The sequence below is a fragment of the Halichoeres trimaculatus genome, unplaced genomic scaffold (assembly GCF_033239565.1).
Source record: "Halichoeres trimaculatus isolate MK-OKI-2021-1 unplaced genomic scaffold, fHalTri1.1 fHalTri1_scaffold_5, whole genome shotgun sequence".
In the NCBI taxonomy this organism is placed as follows: Eukaryota; Metazoa; Chordata; class Actinopteri; order Labriformes; family Labridae; genus Halichoeres; species Halichoeres trimaculatus.
The window spans coordinates 27,649,219-27,668,154 of NW_027437183.1; the positions used below are offsets into that span (position 1 = coordinate 27,649,219).

Consider the following 18,936-nt stretch of genomic DNA (forward strand, 5'->3'; position numbering starts at 1 on the left):
GTTCTCACTGGGAGTATAGTGTTTCCAGTGGTATGATAGTGCTAAAACACTTTTGGTTTAAACGTAAAAAAAGGGAAATGGATTTTTTTTTTTTTAAGGGAGTATTGACTTTCATCTTTTGTTTTTTTCTTTTCTTTCAAGTGTAAAGAATCACTCCTTCCAAATAAGCACCATCTGTATGGTTTTGAGGTAGCTGTCTGAAGGCTGTTTCATTAAAATCTTAAAAGAGGACATAAGACACACAGAGGACAAGCTACCAGCGCACTGATGCTGTGCCGGGCTTCCCGTCTTCAAAAGATTGCCATCTATCAGACTGTAAATGCAGCACACAGAGAGGACACGCACCTTTTTCTTATCAAAGAAGGACAAACAAAAAAAGAACATAATTCAGCAGTTTTTTTCTCTCTTCTTTCTTTTCTACTTTCTTTTTGCAGTTCAGGAATTTTTACAGACATTGGCTTCAACAGAGGTTTTCTGTTCTGTGGATAAAGCTTGCAGGTTGCTGGTTCAGTCGAAGCGATTTTCCGCGGAGCAGTGACACATCTAGCCCATCTCGTTAAACACTCCGTGGGTCCCGTACGGGATGTTGACAGGGACCTCTGCTCTGCCCAGCTCTGTGAACGTTTTCGCATCCAGAGCGAGGAGGAAAGTACTTTTTTCCTGGAAACAGGATGACAAGGGAATACATTTGTTTTGTGAAGAAAAAGGTCACCTTTCTCATGAAAGTGAACGCATCAAACCATCTGTCTTCAATGGAACATGAAAAAACGTATACAAAGTGTACTTTGCTGTCTTTAAAGCTGACTGTGTTCTGTTCCTTTTTATTTCAGGTCCAAACATCACAGGAATGGACTCAGATTTTCAAAACTGGGCTCTAATTTAGCTATTTATTTTTTTTACATATTGAGGTCTGAAATTGTGAAAAGCTACAAATACAAGAAAAACATGCAGTAAAGATGTCACATTTTGATGGATGTCTTATTTCTGACAATCTATAACTATCATAGACTGAGAGCTTAACTCTAGCAATCCCTCCAGAAGCAGACCTGTTTGTTAAACCAAGTTCCCCTTTCCCCTTTACACTCCAGTGACAGAAACAGTCATTTTAATTGACTCCTCAACAATAGCAGCCAAAGTGACGTTAAGATGAACACTGCTGGATGTTGCTTTTCTACATTGTTTTGTTGTTTTTTTCTTTGTTGTGGTTGACTTACTTCCCTGGGTGTGATGATGACAGACAACACCACTCCATCATCTTCCTCAGTAGCGCCAGGGGAAGCAACAAAGACGGGCTCAGACGGGAACAAGCCGGGATAACGCCACACCTAGGCAGGGGGAGATTACACAAACACCCCCTTTACTCTGAGCTCTTTCATGTCAGAAAACCAACCCTTCACATCCTGCCCTCAGTGTTAGAGAAAGAGCTGTGGAAATAACTTTGATGTGGCTATACCCAACCTAGTTAACAATGAGGTTTTTTCCTCAGAAGATAGAAACCTTAAGCTCCTTGGTGTGGACATCCATCTTGAGCAGGGAGTCACTGAAGACATGTCCGAAGCCACAGGAGTAGAAGTAGCGGTAAGGTCTGCCATTGTACTTGTCATAGTTGATCTGAGGAAACTCAAGGCCACCATATTGCAGCAGCTCATCATCGTGGAGTTCTTCGTGGGTCAGGTATACCTGTGGGGTCAAGGTAAGAAGTCTGGATTTTTCTATGGACGGTGAAACTTTTACATTCAACCTAAAAAGTGCGGCCACTTAATACTTTCCAGACAGATTTACAGCTCCCCTTTTGTGCAGTTTGGGCTACAATCAATACTGCATTATTCTCTAAAACAGGTAAATGGATACCTACATAAAAGCAGTGGCATTTATTTGCAAGTCGCGATAAGAACACATCAGTTTAATATCATTTCACTCTAAAATCTAAATACCTCTCAGTGCATTTACAGATCTGTATTTTTCTGTTTGTCTGCACTGACTTCAGTTACAAGCAGCTCCATCTCTGAACTTTTTCACGACAGCGTGTACATACATAACACCACATTCAACAAGATCTAAAACTGAGGACAGTGTCACTTAGGTAGTCATGACAACTGAAGCATCGTTCTTTTTCTTTGTTATGCAACGTTTCTGCTTTATTCTGCCGTAGGGACATGTCAGACACGGCATGTATACGTGCAAATGTGTGTGCTTAAGATTTCAAATGGCAACTGTTCTGGTGGCCTCTGATGTGACATCATATACATCTGCTGTAAGTCATGAAATTACTATCTTGCAGAAAGCACCTTGAGTGTGTCACTACGCTGGATAATTGCACAGAGTGTGTGGGAGTGAATTGGCTGTGTTCATCATGATTATAGGCCTTCTTCTGCGCTTAATTCCACTAAAGCCAGACTGAGATTAATGTACATCTACACATATAACATCACATACACAACGAGAGCACACTGCACTCCCTTACCTGTCCTGGTTTGGTCTGCTTTGCTGTAGCTCTGCAGAAAGGCAGAGTGACAAGGTTTTGATCCAGAGGGGTGTTTTCATCCACATTAAGGGGCAGGACGTATCTCCGTGGGAGGTTTCTGCACAATGAGTTGTAAAACTGCCGGAGAATATTAGAAAGACATCAGACAAAATACAAGTTTGGCTCCTTTGACCCAGGGGCGCAATGTTACCTCATGGACAATAAAACCAAAGCAGAGTAAAGGAAAAGCAAAGGAAAAAAAACATAAGGCACAATTGAGCTCTGTCTGCTTTAGAGACAGATTTCTAAAGACTGTAAGTAAGAGAAAGATAGAGATGGCCTTGATTTAAAAAGAAAACTGTCCTCAAGTCTCAGCTGATTCATAGTTGTATGATGTTTTGAGTACTTTAAGAAAACACCAAGAATGGATGAACTAATTGAAATGATAACTAATCGTTTTTTTTGTTGTTTGTTCTTTCGAAGTGGTGTTGTGTAAGGTACTTTTTAATTATATGTGCAAGTATTTTAACCCAGTCTTCTTGGCTCCCCTGTTGAAAAACTGACCTGAGACCTGACAAGGAAACTGGATTATCAACCACCTCATTTGAATAAACTCCGACCCAAACAAGAATGATATTGTTATTTTTTTAGAAATTAGCAATCACTTTACTTAGCTGTCAGAAAGCCAATTCATTTACTGTTTTTTCATCTGGCTGTAATTTTATATTTAAATTGAGTTTATATTTTCACAATCATCAGTATTTGGGTTAGGGCTGCACAATATGGCCAAAATCTTATATCTCGATATTTGTTGGCTATATCTCGATATCCTGATTTCTCCTCTAAATCACTGAATTAATGTTAAATCCAACCATTTGATGCATAAAATGACATCAGGATAATGATTCAAGCAGACCTTTAGTTGGACTTTTAAAATTTTAATGCAAAAAGGGGAAATCTCAATCAGGCAAGTTTAGCAAACCTTTCCAAACCAAACTGTATGTAGTAACATATTTTAAGTTCTAGCATTGGAATGCATTCAGATTTATTCAACTGAATGATTATATTATATTATATTATATTATATTATATTATATTATATTATATTATATTATATTATATTATATTATATTACAGTTTGAAAATAACATGAACTAAAGTTGGAGATATTACTTTCACATCAAAAAAGCAGCTACCTGGATAATGTTGGTGATGCTTAAATTGGACTCTAGTGATTTCTGTCTTTGAGCCTGGGGTCTGTTTGAACTGTATTTGGGTTTGTCTTCTTATAATATTCCAGCTAGCAGTCTTTTGGTATTCATCTGTGAAATACCATCAAACCAATCTGTCATCATGTCTCGAGCGGTGATCAGCTGATTCCCGTGACTTGGGGGGGGGAAGCGAAAGTGAAAGCTAAAAACATGCCGTGTTACTGGTTGAGGATAGTTGGGAGATAACACGGGATCATATAGGCAGAAAAGTAAACCTAAATACTACTGCTACTACTGCACTCTTGAAATCAAGCTCCAGGAACCCACAACGATAGCGACTACGACGTGTAAGCGACTTTCTTCTCGCCTCTCCAAATACCAAAACTCGCATGCGCAATAGAATTTTTCTGGGTGGGCGGGGGAGCGCGGTGCTCGCTGTGAGAGGAGCACCTGCTGAGCAGCAGAGAGTGAAACGAGCGAATCACCAAAGAGATTCAAGTTGTGACGTCTGAAAGACGTAGGTCACTGTTTGTACTCGATGGTTGTGATATAGTCATTTTATATATCTCACGTGCAAAAACTCGCGATACATCGAGTATATTTGATATCCCCAGCCCTAATTTGGGTCTTAATTCTTAAAATTAGCTGATCAACATATTAGAGTTGATCCTGTCTGAAAGGGATGAAAACCCAGGTCTTGTTTCAGTCCTCCGTCTCAGCAGAGGAGCTTAGCTGACCAAGGTCCACTGTGGGTGATACAATTACTCTTGAAAAGTTCCTTACACAACTTCAAAATTAAAAACCATACAAGAACTGCACAATAACCACTTAACTGGACCAGAGGTACATTGATGAATAACTATATCAAGGTTGGATCAAAATGATGCAGGGTGTTGTAAATACACTTCAAAAGAAGGTATGGCTACGATTGTATTTTTCTGTACAAATGACAGGTTGTTGGTTCACTGTACATGTTTCAAAATGACTGCTAAACCTATGACATTGTTATAATTTCAGTTACGAAGCTACAACAAAATTCAAAGGGCTAGGATTAGAAAAGTTTGTACTCTTATCCCTTTTTTCTCATGTAAACTAAGAACCTGAGAACTTATTGTCTTGTTTCATTTTCAGTTTTTCTGATTATCACTTATTTGTATTTTTCTTGGTTTAAGTTGTCATCTACATGATCATAACAAAGTTTCATTCATTCATTCATTTTGGATTTGTGATCATTTTTATGATAATTACAATACAATTTAAAGTGAATACTGTAGATTACCTTGTCCATTTCCTCCCCAGAGTCTCTGCGCAAGTTTTCGATTGTGAAGTCTCCAATGACCTCACCGTCATCTCCGCAGCACATGTCCATCACCAAGCACCCGTCGTCCTCATAAGCGTTGATCTGATGCAGCGTAAACATGGGTGCTGCAAGGTACCTCACTTTACTCTCCTGTCAGAGGATCAGTCACAGCAGACAGTTAGAAATATAATACTAAAATAACAATGTTTTAAACAGGCGTTAGGATTTTTCTGTCTTTGTTTTAATATTTGAGGACAAGAGCTGCTTTTGTCTTGTACCTTCACATTATTAAGGTTTGATATTGTATGCTTGATGGGTATGCTGTGTAATGAGATGAGAAAATTGAGAGTAACAGTGTGTGAGAAACTACTCCAAAAGAGTGTGACTCTGTCAAAATAAATAAGGGAAAGACTCAACCATGCGTGAAGAGATTAGCTTGCAGTTTTTCTCTCTTTTTTGTTCTGACTGTTCAGCAAATGGGCATGTGGTGTTCCTCTGTATTCCACACTTTATTATTGCATGAAGCAGCTCTCTCACTGCGCAGTAGACTAATCTTAACTCACCTTGCCTGTGTGTCTGTTGACCAGGTGGAAGACAGTTTCATACCGCGGCTCCCAGGTCATGACTTTGTGAAAGCTTTTCCCCTGGATTCTGTACAGCATGAACTTCAGCAGATCCAACTTGATCGGCTGCTCGATGAACACAATGTAGTTCTCCGACATGACTTTAACGATGGAGGGCACACACAAAGAGAAAAACATATATTTTTTGATATATGACAACACATCATCGCTCATCTCTTTTGCCTTTTCCTCACTGTATAACAGAAACACAGCTAACCAAGAGATAGCAACTGTCCGTGTACTAATTTAAAGGCTTAGTTCTCCATAAATGACCAACACACAGTTCTCAGATATTTTCATTTACACACAAAAAATGAGTTTGTCTCAACCTCAAAGGAGTCCAAATGACTTTAGTTCTGATTTCATTGCTGCCTCACCTTTTTCTCTCTTTTAAAAGATTCATTTCAGCACATAACTTAAAATCTGATTTTTTTAACAGTGGACACATGTTGCTGAATTTGACCACCAAGAGTTGATATCACCAGTAATGATACTGAGAAATTTTTAGGGCCTATGTCCACTAATACGGTGGGCATAGGCCCTAAAAGGCCCAATGTAAAAGCCACAACATGGCGGAAGGACAGCTTCAACAGAAGTTAGGGGGACAGTTATTCTAACAGACACAGAAAAGTTGCAAAAGTAAGAAAATGGTTGTTTTCTTTTTGAACTTCAGCTCTGATAAACATAGCTATATATTACATAGCCTACATTATGATATGACTGATTCATGAAGTTAAATACTGGATGACATATTACTGGTCAATAAATAAATATAATTACTATGCAGAATATCACAAAGGGACACCCCTACAAAGCTTTATTTATCATAGTTGAAGTCAAAAAGAAATTAATTTATTTACTTTGTGTCGGGTTTTCACTTTTGCATTGGTGTTGTTCTGTTTGCAAATTGCCTGACACCTATTGGCCATGGTACTAATGGACAACCTAAAATTTCACCAGCATCTGCCCTTCTGCTGTCACTCCACTCCACTGTCAGGGAGGTCTGAGATCCATCTATCTATCTTTCTAGATAGATAGATAGATAGATAGATAGATAGATAGATAGAACTTTCTCTTCTGCAGTAAAACCAACATTTGTATTTGACAAGGCTTCAAATACAAATTTAAACACACTTATAAACTAAATAAATCTTGCTCTGAAAATTAGAAACGTATTGATTTTCAGTCCAGTAGTACCACAGTGATTTTTGTGGCTCTTGGTCCCTGACTGGTTGGCCACCCCTGGTAAAGCTTTTTACCTGGAAGTAATATCTGCATAAAAAAGTATGTTTCTTCTCCTTACTGTTGTTGACAAAGTTTATATTAAAAGTCCCACCCCTTCTTGATTGCGATTGGTTACTGAGGGAGAAGTGACAGTGATGGGTTCAGCAATGTTTTCAGAAGTTTTACTTTGAGCTCAGCGAGGGCGTTTTGGTACCAGGGGAAAATGGTGAAAACCCCAAATTTCCTTCCTGTGTAAAAGACACAGCTGCTTATTTTGATGTCACTTTGTGCAAAAGGTTGAATCTGCTGCCACCCACTTCTGGCTGGTCAGTCTGCAAAATAAACACCTGTTTGAACCATATTTTACTGACAATTGAGACAAAATATTATGCCAGCAAGTAAACATGTGAGATGGGGGCTAAACATAACCCCCTGTCTACTGTAGCTGTACAGCAGTAATTATGTGGTGATGGGATAACCATGCAGTGTTTCATCACTGGAGAGATTTCTCGGTGCCAGACAGTCTGGCAGATCTTTGGTGGTCTGGTGAAAATATAAATATCGAACTAAATGAAGCGATGTTGTTAGGGTACAATCAAGTGAAGCTCGCATCAGACAGCTGATATCAATTCAGTGCATCATTAAATCAGCTGGTCTGTTATCAGTCTGCTCGTACCATCCAGTCAATTCAAATATACTGTGTTGTTATTACCAGATTTTTATTACTTAACTCCACTAACACACAAATGTCAACACTGTCACGGCTCTCCAAAGCTCCACAGTAAAGACGTTATCTTTACTGAGATCTTATCCACTGCATTCATTTATTGACAGGGATAATTTCCCTACAGAATCCTCTCCCCTGCTGTGTTTTAAGAGCTCTACCAGAAAGCAGCTCTAAAGCTAACTGCATAACCATTTTCTAAAAAGATAATTTCTTGACTGAAGTGTCTCTCGCTGAAATGTAGACATAACACTAAGGACTGAAACAACAAAACATCAACACAATATGCAGCCTCTCCACAGTGCTCTCAGAGTTAAGCCAGGAAAGAAACTAGGGCAAAATGTTGATTGTGTGTCTTTTAAATGGATTTTATATTTTTATGAGAGACACTGAGCGAAAGCGAATGTTTGTACTTCAGTGTGTGAGTCAGAGGCAGAGTTATAAACTGAGGCAGATAGTGAAAGCTGAACTGGGAGACAAAAGAGCCGTGATTGACGAAAAGAAGAAGACGGGGGGAGAATTTAAATTAGTAATTAATAAGAGCACAAAAACTAGAGAGTCGACTCACCCTGTCAGTTCAGGCAATAAAATATAGCCTTTATAAATTACCTGTCAGTGTATATATCCAGAGTACAGGCTTCTTTAAAGCTACTGAGAGGAACTTTTATGAACTGTAGGCTTTGGCTGATAGCTGTGGAAAAAATGGACATCTTACGTCTTTACTGAGCCAATCAGCTTTTTTCAATGTATAGGAAAAATCTCCTTCGACTGTGAGTTAATTGTCAATAAAGGTTTTTTATCATATCATAATGTGTTCACTTCAAATAACACCAACCTGATGGCAATGATAAAAAAGATCAAGTCAAGACAACTCATTGCTAGGCGCCGCCCTGTTGGCTATGGCTGCCTTTTGCAGCAGCTCTCTCTTCTTTGTCTGTTTCTTGTAATATTTTCGTCTCTTTTTCGTAATCTCTGTATTTGGAGTGGATCATTACTTTGTATAGTTCATTTGTTGGTCATGGACACCAAACTTTTTGTGGCTTCTGTGATATTTTTACTAAACTTTCTCCTGTGTTTGTCTGGAGACCCTACATGTAACCATGGCTGAATTGTTTACATGTGAAATCAGCTGTTAGCAGTCTGTAGCATGTCAATGCTAACTGGTGCAAGGCCTGATGTCTTCCCACAAGGTGAGGAGAAGGAGGTGAGGACGACATGCTGGTTCTCAGGTGTGAGCTAAGAAGTGACGACATGGACCTGTCCTTCCATCCATCGTTATTGGGAATGTAAGATCTATCTCCAATAAGATGGACGAGCTAGCTGTGCTAACCCAGCAACAGAGGGAATACCAGAGGGCAAAGTAGCATCATGCTATTCAAAGACATGGCTAACGGAGCTAACATCAGACACCAGCGCCACATTGGAAGAGCTTCACCTGCTGTGAGCAGACAGGATCCAGGAGACAGAGATGGAGCATGACTGAAGAAGCTCAGTCCTGGACCCTGTGGAGGTGGAGGCTGGCTGAACTGGACAATGATGGACAAGCTGTCATCATCTATTTTTTTATGGAGCTTTTTGCACTTTCTATACACTTTCTTACTTTTGTTTTCTTGATTGCTGCTGTGACTTCAATGTTGTTGTACTTGTTACAATGACAATGAAGTTCTATTCTATTCTATTCTATTCTATTCTATTCTATTCTATTCTATTCTATCTTAATACAGCTAATTGAAGGGTAACCATAGGAATAGCAGGTCATGTGGCAGGTAGTCCTGTTTGCTTTTCTTGCTGATGTAAAGGTGTCAGTATTCACTCTGTTTCATATTTGTCAAATATCTTTGTAATAATAGACTTAAATCTGCATTTTATTTAGTCTCATGTTTTGTTCTTGTACAGTCTCAGGGCTGATATATATTCATTATGCAGATAGACAGGTAGCTCCTGTCTCCTGCTTGTGTCTGTGAGGTCTCTCTGGCTCTGTGTAAACTCTAACCTAGTCTCCTAGCTCCATGGTCTGATTCAACACGCACACACTTGAATAGCACATCTTACTGACATCTGACACCAGCTGTGGGTTGAAACATTGGTGTCAATCATATTTGTTGGCAAATTAATCTCAGGCGTTTCGTTAAACTCAACCTCTGTACAGGTGCAACGATGACTGTTATAAACTCATATTTCTCCTGGATATCAGGGATCATTCTTTTGGGACCAATGCAGTAAACCTAACCTGTGACCAGAATAAATGCTGAACTGAGAAATGGATCCTCTTCCTGTGATCTTTGGGAGTTGTTCGACTAAGAACTGATTTTATTATAAAACCATCTACAATCTCCTCACAGGAGCTTTAAAGAAGCCGCAGCCTGATTTTTAAACCTGTTTTTCATTTCTCACCAAAACTGTGATAATAGGAAGGCTTCCTGGGCTCAGCTGCTGGGATGGAGCAGATCACCTTGGCTCCATTCAGGTCTGCTGAGTCCTCTGTCGCTGCTTTCTCCTCTGCTGCAGGAGGCACACGTATGATGTTGTAGAAGAAACCTAAAGTGGCCCAGAAAAATTATTTTTAGATATGATGGATCAGTTTAGGACATCTAACAGAGCTGATTGGTCCACAGATCACCTCCTTTGCCGTAGGAGTTGCCCATGTTGTACGTGGCCCCCTCACGGTCATAGTGTGGGTGAGCTGTTGCTGAGTTGACAGCGATAAATTTACTCCAGTCCACCTTAAATAGACAGCATCATTGTCAGTTGTGCTTCATCACTGTTCACCCAACTTTTTGTTGCTTCTCTCTGACTTTTATTTTAGCAGCATTAGTATTCAAAAACACTTTTCCATTTGCACCAGTGACTCACCTTCTCCTTGGTCTCCAGGCTCTGAGGATCCACTCGTCTCATGTAGTTGGTTTCAGTGCTGACATAATAGTCTCCCTTGTACTTGACAAAGTTCACACTGGCATTATCTGTTGCCTCTGTTCACACATGCGTCAGGAAGTTATTAAAAATAGTGCTCTAGAAAAAAGTCTCTGCTTCACGGCCAACAAGATATGTATGCTTTTCTTATGCCTTTTTAATTCTGCCTAGTTTTTATGAAAAGCTTTCTGTCGTGTAACAGGTTAATGGTCCACGAACAGACAAGACACTAAAATACAAATATTGACTTGTGTTCCTAAAAAAAAGCACAACACACTGCAACACCTGCTGTCACTGTACTTAAAAAGAAGTTTATAGCTCAGCACAGCACAGTCAAGGGCATCCTGCATGAAGAAAAATGTATAGGGGTTGTATTTTTCATCTCTGGCTGTTTCTTTCACTTTGACTTTGATTCCTGTAATCTTGCACAGTTGCCTGGCTATCCATGTAAATACACAGATGACTTCAACAGTTTCATAAAACATCTGGCATGGCTGGATCTACATTATGCTACATTACAAATAGAGAATGAGCAAAAAAGACACACATACTGGGAATCTGGAAGCGTGAAAAGAAGCGTGCAAAGATGTTCTTGCATGGATCAGGCATGGCTAGTGTCCCGAACTCCGACACCACGATGCGGTTCTTCTCAGAGTTTTGAACATATGAGTCACTTCTCAGGAATTGGCTACTGTATGTGACTTTTCCATCGAGGATGTGGAAGCGGTGCATCATGGCCATGCCATCGAACCAGTGGGTGTACCTAAGACAGAAAAATAAACATGAGTGAGTCGTTTCCAAATATTGAAACTGAAAATATTATTTCTACATCAACAGAAGATTTAAATTTAGACCTTTTTATTTTAAAAGGAAACAACTCATTATGTTTTTTACTGACGACAAACCATGACTAGCTCTGAAGCTCTGTTGTCTCCTCACTGGACATTGAAACACGGCACAACCTGAATAAGTCTTCCACAGCTATGATAGACCAATTCAAGACAAAATAACTGACTTAAAACTATTGTCCTTTTATGTATTTTATTTTTTTTAGTAATTTTTTTTAATTATCTCCTTTAACTATGAACTGTTTAAGTTTTGAGTGGAGTTGCCATGACCTCGTAGATTGGTATTTTCTGGTGAATATTTGGGGATCTTTTTAGAGCTAGGGGACTAAATGGGTATTAAGAAAAATTATTAAACCAAGTATTAAAGAAGACGTAAGCTATTAAAACCATATAGTCTTTGTAAAATACTCTGAAGTAATAAACCAAATGATAAATGGGATCATTTTTGCATTTGGTTGAATATAACTGCAGTTAATTTTGCAACTCCTCATAAACAGAATATGCCGAAACCATTTTGAACATTTTGCCGTCATACTATAGATAACTGATGTTCTTATGTTTTTCATGTACTTGTCTTTTCCAAATTCAAATTTCGCAGGGCCATTCCTCAGAAAGCTCCCGTTGATCCAGCTCGGAAAAGTGCCCTTGATGGTGGTGGCGATGGGATCAGGTGTTTCCTCCACAGATTGCACCAGAGGAGCCACACTCTCCAGCCCATTGGCCAGGGGACATCTCTGCCTGCTGGAAACTAAGTGGAGGGAGTTGGAAGAGAGAAGAGGAAAGAAGGATGCAGTTTTATTATTATAATTATTACCATACACTGCATAATCTATGGAGATAAATCAGGGAACAGGGAGAAAACACTATGATACAATCAGGCTATCATGCAGTTTAGCTGAGAACCTGGACTCTTGACTCTGCACCTTTCCCACCCCTTTCCCTCCTTGACACAAAAAGACACACATGCACACACACACAGACAATTTAACACCACAGACATGCTCACAGAAAAGGTGTGGTGCTGTGAATGGTTTACAGCTCTGGAACTTTGAACAGGTGAAAATGAGGAAGTGTTGTAACATCCATTAAAAAACAGTAATTTGCACAAATGATGAATTTCGTCCAAGTGGCAACCTGTGTTCTAAAAATACAAGTAAATGAGGAAGAGCTGAAAACCTCAAACACACCAAAAACATGTTTCCAGCTTGGTACATAAATTATCTGCTATCTGAATAGCTAATTTCCCTAATGGCGCACTCTGCACAAGGAGTAAATGTTTTCCAACTCAGCAGTTTAGAAGATATTAACAAAGCAAGTACGCCCAATCAGAAGCACAGCTCAGCTGATTGACAGGTGGGTGCCCAATAGCTGTTAGTGTGGAGGCTCAAAGCCCATCTCATTTCCAAAGTGACCCAAGCTGATGATATGCTCAAACTCTTGATGTGTCCTAAACTGCATACTTCTGCGTTTACAATTACTATTTTGAGCGCATAAGTGCATTCACGCAAAAAACGCAGCACACTTTGATTTCTCAGCTAACGCACCCCACAACACAGCACCTCTATGCACAGGAAGGGGTGGGAATGGATCAAACAGTGGTTGATGGATGGAATCAATAAAAAGCAGAACACTTGTGAATGGTCAGATTGTAATCATCGTTTCCAGTAGGGCTGAACAATTAATCGAATTTAAACCGAAATCGCAATGTAATACAATGCAATTTTCAAGTCACAAAGACTGCAATTTAAAAAAAAGTTTTTAGGTTCATTTAAAAAGTGCACACATCTACATATTTCAGTGGTTGAGACAAAACTTTTTTTTTTTCATTTCTGCACTTTAGTTTGTGTTTTGTTACTGATGAGAGATCAGTGAGATTTTTACACATTTGATATGTATGTTCACATACTGTTACTTTTTCATTTTATAAAAAAGTGCTTTCCACATGTTGACATATTCCAGTGGTTGAGTCAGAGATTTGGTCGTATTTACATTTCTGCTCTTTATTTTGTGTGAAATTCACAGATGAGAGGATTCATATTGATTTTTCAGATTATTGTTCATACCAGGCCTTTTGTTTTGCAGTGCTTTGTTCCTTTCTCTGATTTTATTTAAGGAAATTAGTGATAATATTATTACACGTTTTCAAGGTTTTAAGTCAAATTCATCAGTCAATATTCTACTGTGATTGTAGTAGTTTAAGATATGTTAGTTGGATCAACTCATGCATCAATTCATCTCATTTCGTCATAACATGTCGGCCTGGCCTCCAGGAAAGAATTGTTTATATGTTGACCATATCCTTTGTTGTGTTGGTCATGCTTTAGAACGTTTTATTGCTTGTGTTCGATGAAAAATGTAGAAGACAAACATCCCCCCAAAGAAATCGCAGGGTAATCACAATCACAATACTAGTCCACAAAAATTGCAATTAGATTATTTTCCAAAGCCCTAGTTCCAGTAAGTGCGAACCATAGACTGTGGAAAACATGGACGTAGTCTCTTTGGCGTCACCAGTCTGTTTCTGAGATGGAAAATGGAGTACATCGGCAATAGCGGACATATTGGTAGTAGGAAGGGCTTCACATACAGCCATAGGGCCTTTTTCAAACCGCCCCCTACACACTCTCCCTACACACTAACCCTCCGTTTACGCGTTCTCGCGGAGTGTCCGCCACATTAAGGGCCATCCCAAACCAATCCGAGGGGAGGGGTAGTGGGCTATAAAACCCTCCACATGTGAGTCTGCACCGATGCCGACTCGCTGAACACGTGTAGCGCTAAATTGTGTCCAGTGTCAGCCATGGAGGAAGCAACATACGAATGTAAGTTCCACGCACATGTGCCTGCACAAATACTGTAAAACTAACAGAAATATTTAATGAGTGCAGATGTTCACAACTTTAGATGTTCATGCCATTGATTAATGCCTGCCTTGCATTTGTTCAGACAGTTCGTGTGTATTTGAGTGTCTAATATTTACAGGGACTTTCACGAAAACAAAAGAATTCATTCAAGTGAGAGTGAAACATGAAAAACTCTTCAATAAAAAAATAAATGCAGCCAAAGAAGCGTGGGAGTAAGTTTCTTTTGTATTTTCTACGTTATATTTTCTTTTTTTATCTTTGTCTAACTGTTTCCGCCTGAGATCGAGGGAAGTTTCTGTCCCAAAGCTGTATTTATACCCTACACCCTGATGAAGTGAACTTCATTCAGTTGCGAGTGTGACTCTGTGACGGAGTGCACTCCGTCGTGGAGGGGGAGTGTGTAGGGGGCGGTTTGAAAAAGGCCCATAGGGCGTCTGTTGGTCACGTGACCCTGAGCTGTGCCTCTGATTGGGCGAGCTCATGATCTTAATATCCTCTGAACGGCCGAGTTAGAAAAAAATTCACCCTCTGTACAGTGTGCCAATAGTGAAATTAGTGACTCAGACAGGAGACGTTATTTTGAACCAGGCTGTAAAAAGGTTTATTTCTGCTTTGAAAACTGCTTTTTATGGCTTGGTGTATATGTGACTTTTGGTACTTTGGGAGCCAGCCTCAAGCGGACACTGTAGAAACAGCAGATTTTAGCACTTCCTCATTGTCTCATATTCTTAGACCAGAGGTTGCCGCTTGACTGTAGCTGTAGTGTTTGATTTGGGACAACACTATGCACTGTTCCAATCTGTGCAGAGTGTACACAGTGAACTTCATGTGAGTGTACTTTAGAAGTATGAGTGACTTCACACTGACTACACCCATTTTTTCTACAGTCTATGTTTTTGAGATGAAAAAAGGTGGGATGTCTTGTGATATAAAATGCCAGCACAAACGCTTATAAAAGGTCTTCAGGAATTTGATTTAATTTTCTTTGGAATTAGCTGATTGCTGTGACAACTGTGAATAAACAGTGTGTCATTCTTTCACACTTTCTATACATCATTCCTGGTTCCTCACACCTCAGCAGCTGCTAATCAAGCTTTCAGCACTTCACTTATGTAATCAGGTGTGATTAAAAAAATGTTTTGAGGGATAACAGCGCCACCTGAAGTGGTACGGTGTGAAACATTGTGTTCTGTAACAGCTCCTGCATGAGAGAGCTCATGTCAGTGTGGAGGTCATGCACTGGGAATGACACCTGCACTATCTGCTGTCTTATCTGTTAGCCAATAACCAATTCACTTTCATTACCTCATATCTGCACGCAAAATGGAGATTGTAAAATATATAAGAGAGTAACGTGATTAGCAGAAGGAAAGCAGAGCAGTTCAATACGCTGCCACATGCTGAGTTTATAGGCTACACCATCATAGTTTGACTGTGTGAATGGTTATTACAGCCAATCATAAGGGTCGCAATTTGGTTCATTCCCATGACACCAGTACAACAGACAATAAAAACCAGAATGTGCACTGGAGAGATAACCGCTGAGGGTTTTAACAGTCTCCTACAATGTTGACTTTGTGGGTTTTGATTGTGATTACTGCAGCATAGCAAATGATGCCTGAATGTGTGCTGTCATCTTTTAGGGGGGAATTTTATGTTGTTTCCATCAGCTGCATTTGAAATTCTTCAGAAAACAAAAGAGAGACAAAGACAAGCCCAGAGCTGCCGGGATTTATAGCATCAGGGGGGAGTTTAAATTATATTTTTTTGTTGTAAAATCAAAAATGCATCAGCAGATGACTTGTAATGGTCACTGCTTTATTAGATTGTTTACCAGCAGTATGTCACTATAGAATCAAATGACCTTGTTGAACTGTCAAATCTTTGCACATCTTCTAATTTTTGTGCTTTTTATTTTCCCAGGGAACTGTCAGACAGTTATCTTTTCTGAAGTATCAGCTGTGAAAGCCTAAAAGCTCTTAATGGGACATTGTGCATGTTCTTTCACCAGATCTAATTCAACAGAAGACACTTGAGAGGGAATAATTGAAAATGTCAGCATGAATGTTGGCAACAGTAGCTCAGGCGCTATGACTAAACTGAAATATCTATGCACATGCTCTCTGTGTGCAGAACATTTTCAGTGGATGTTTAATGTCCTTGTTTTAAAGAGATATTTCACTGTTTTTAGAGCGGGGCTGCATGGGTCAAATTGTATCATACAATGAATGCTGGTGTAATAGTTTCTTGTACTGTGTCTGATTAGATGTTGTTGTGTTATCTTTACAGCAGAAGTTGTCCTCTGATCCAGTAACAAGATTCTTCACATATTCACTAACATATTAACAGTGGGTCTTAGGTTCAAACTCCTATGTTTGCAGAAATAGTATTGTCTCAGTACTGTGGCCCTGAAAAGCATGACAACAACAACTACTACCATAATAATAATAATAATAATAATAATAATAATAATAATAATAATTATTATTATTATTATTATTATTATTATTATTATTATTATTATTATTATAAGTAAATAAAAAATCAAAAAAGGAAACAAAGAAATATTAAAACAAAGAAAAGTTAATTTAACAAAAAGAGAAAAAAAGACAACAAAGAGAAAGAGCAAAACAAAGCACAGAATGCAAATAGAAACATGAAATGCCCCCCCCCCCCAAAAAAAAAAAAAAATAAATAAAAATAAAAATAAATAAATAAATAAATAAATAAATAAATTAAAAAAAATCCTTTTTGTAGTTGTTTTTCCTTTTTTATTTTTTTAATACTGTTGCATTTTGCACTTCAGGGCCACCGTACCACAGAAAGTAATGCGTCACAGCCATCAATCAAGTTAACTACATGTGTAAAGGTAATTTCAAAATATCTTGTAAATGTTGACCCACTTTGAACCTTTTGTCATCGTGCTGAAGAATCAATTGTTCATCTTTTTTGTCTCAATTGTTCATATTTTTTGGGAATGTGCCCACACACAGATTTTTTTGGACAGATGTAACATTGTTTGTGGATTGAAAGCTTTCTATAGAAGTACAAATTGATTGTGAAGATATTATTTTTGGTATTGCTACGAAGAGTTTTCCTTAAAAAAAAGTTTTTGTGTTAAATTTAATATTGTTGTTAGCCAAATATCACATTCGTAGCTGTAAGCATTTACATCAAAAGCCAAAATTTATTGTATTTAAGTCACTGTTGTCCGCGTATCTAATGTCCTTAAATTATTGCACAAATGCCAAAGCCCAGAAGACCAGAAATGTATGCACAGAATATGAACTGTAAAAAAAAAATATATATATATATATTATTTTTGTTCTTTTTGTTCTGAACATGAAGTTTGAGCCTCGAGCTTTGTTTTTTTGTATGTATAAATTGTTATATATATTTTCAATTTTTTTTTTTTAAGTGTAAAAAATAAAGCATTGGCAAACACGAAGGGAGTTAGTTCCGCCTGGTGTCAACCATCTACGTCAACAGCTGGGATACATCCGGGAAATATTGTGGTTTGAGTAAGTGTTAAAAGTAAAGAAAAACTTCCACACGGTTAGCGAGAGTTTTCCCAATACCTTCTGAGATCACATTGTCACCGCTCCTCCTTCACTCTAGTTCAGTTAAAGAAACCACGACGATCTTACCCGCGGAGCACGGCTGGAAAAAGCTACACTTAGCGTCTGCTTACGTGAAGCGATGGGAACACACCACAGGTGATAAACATGTCGTGTGCATGGATCACACTCATACATACTAATATAAAAATGTGAAGACAGACAATAGAGCAGACTCGAAGTCACTCAGGTAACACCAGTAAAACACAACATTAAACAATGTTATGTAACTGCGAGTGACATGAGTCCGCTGAACACACACGACACAGCGCCTAAAGTATCATCTGGGATGTAGGCTATAGGTTCATACTCTTTAAAATACTACAGACAAGTTGTGCAGATAGTTTCACTGCAAACACTTCCTCCATGAGGTCGCTGGATGTGTGACGAATCTTATGGCTGGAGCTGAGGGCAACTTCTGGACAGCTGGATCACGGAAACCAGCACAATTCATCCAATCCCACTTTTTACACAACAAAACAGAACTTAAATATCCCTTTCTGTGCTATAACACTAAAATAAGGATTTGTCTGTACTTATATTGTAATTCAATTCAGCTAAATATCAAGGAAGCGTCTACTCACTGGTGGGAGTCTGTGGCTGTTTGGTCTTGGACATGTCTGCTGATCGATCTGCAGATGTTGTCAGACAAACATGGAGGATTTAAAGACGCACCGAGGAAAACCTTTGAACCTTTGGTCCCTGGCAATAAACGGTGGTTTATTACAGTGTTGACTGTGTCATTAAGCCTGTGATAAAAGTGGAAAGAAGGGCGTGCTGTGTTTGATAATGCAGGTCACTTTTTACACAATGTGACATTATCAATAGTGAACATTTCTGAAAGACTCTGAACAACAGCAACAACAACAACAACAACTCTATTGTGTTTCCTCCCACTCCTCTCTGAGACAAAGGTGGAGCCTTGCACATAGTTAACATGATAATACAGCACTGGGTCAGAATTTTAGACAGGTGTGAAAAATGCTGTGAGCTAAGAATGCACTCAAAAATATGTATAGTACTTGTTTATTTATCTATCATAAATTTACAAGATATTGTGTCAGAAAACAACAGATAATTTCCAAATCAATCCAACATTTGGTGTTCCTACCCTTTGCAAATGCACATGCACTTGCACAAAGACAGGTATT

The 18,936-nt window shown here is 38.8% G+C and overlaps 1 protein-coding gene across 1 annotated transcript; it reads right to left on the bottom strand.

Moving 5' to 3' along the window:
* Nucleotides 1-407: 407 nt before the first annotated feature.
* bco2l (beta-carotene 15, 15-dioxygenase 2, like) lies at nt 408-18,429 on the bottom strand. The gene is made up of 12 exons (XM_074670289.1): nt 18,370-18,429; nt 11,875-12,052; nt 11,008-11,219; nt 10,400-10,515; nt 10,167-10,269; nt 9,941-10,084; nt 5,539-5,699; nt 4,955-5,125; nt 2,465-2,602; nt 1,498-1,680; nt 1,215-1,325; nt 408-660 (listed from the first exon to the last, which is right to left on the bottom strand). The coding sequence occupies exons 1-12, from the start codon at nt 18,401-18,403 to the stop codon at nt 544-546; spliced, it is 1,668 nt and encodes a 555-aa protein (XP_074526390.1). The 5' UTR covers nt 18,404-18,429; the 3' UTR covers nt 408-543.
* Between the last annotated feature and the right edge of the window lie 507 nt (nt 18,430-18,936).

Excerpts from the sequence above, each read along its gene's own strand:
- bco2l (XM_074670289.1), bottom strand. The coding sequence starts at position 18,403 with ATGTCCAAGACCAAACAGCCACAGACTCCCACCA. Across the intron at positions 2,603-4,954 it reads CTGGGGAGGAAATGGACAAG|TTTTACAACTCATTGTGCAG; the intron begins GTAATCTACAGT and ends ATTCTCCGGCAG. Across the intron at positions 1,681-2,464 it reads AGCAGACCAAACCAGGACAG|GTATACCTGACCCACGAAGA; the intron begins GTAAGGGAGTGC and ends TTGACCCCACAG.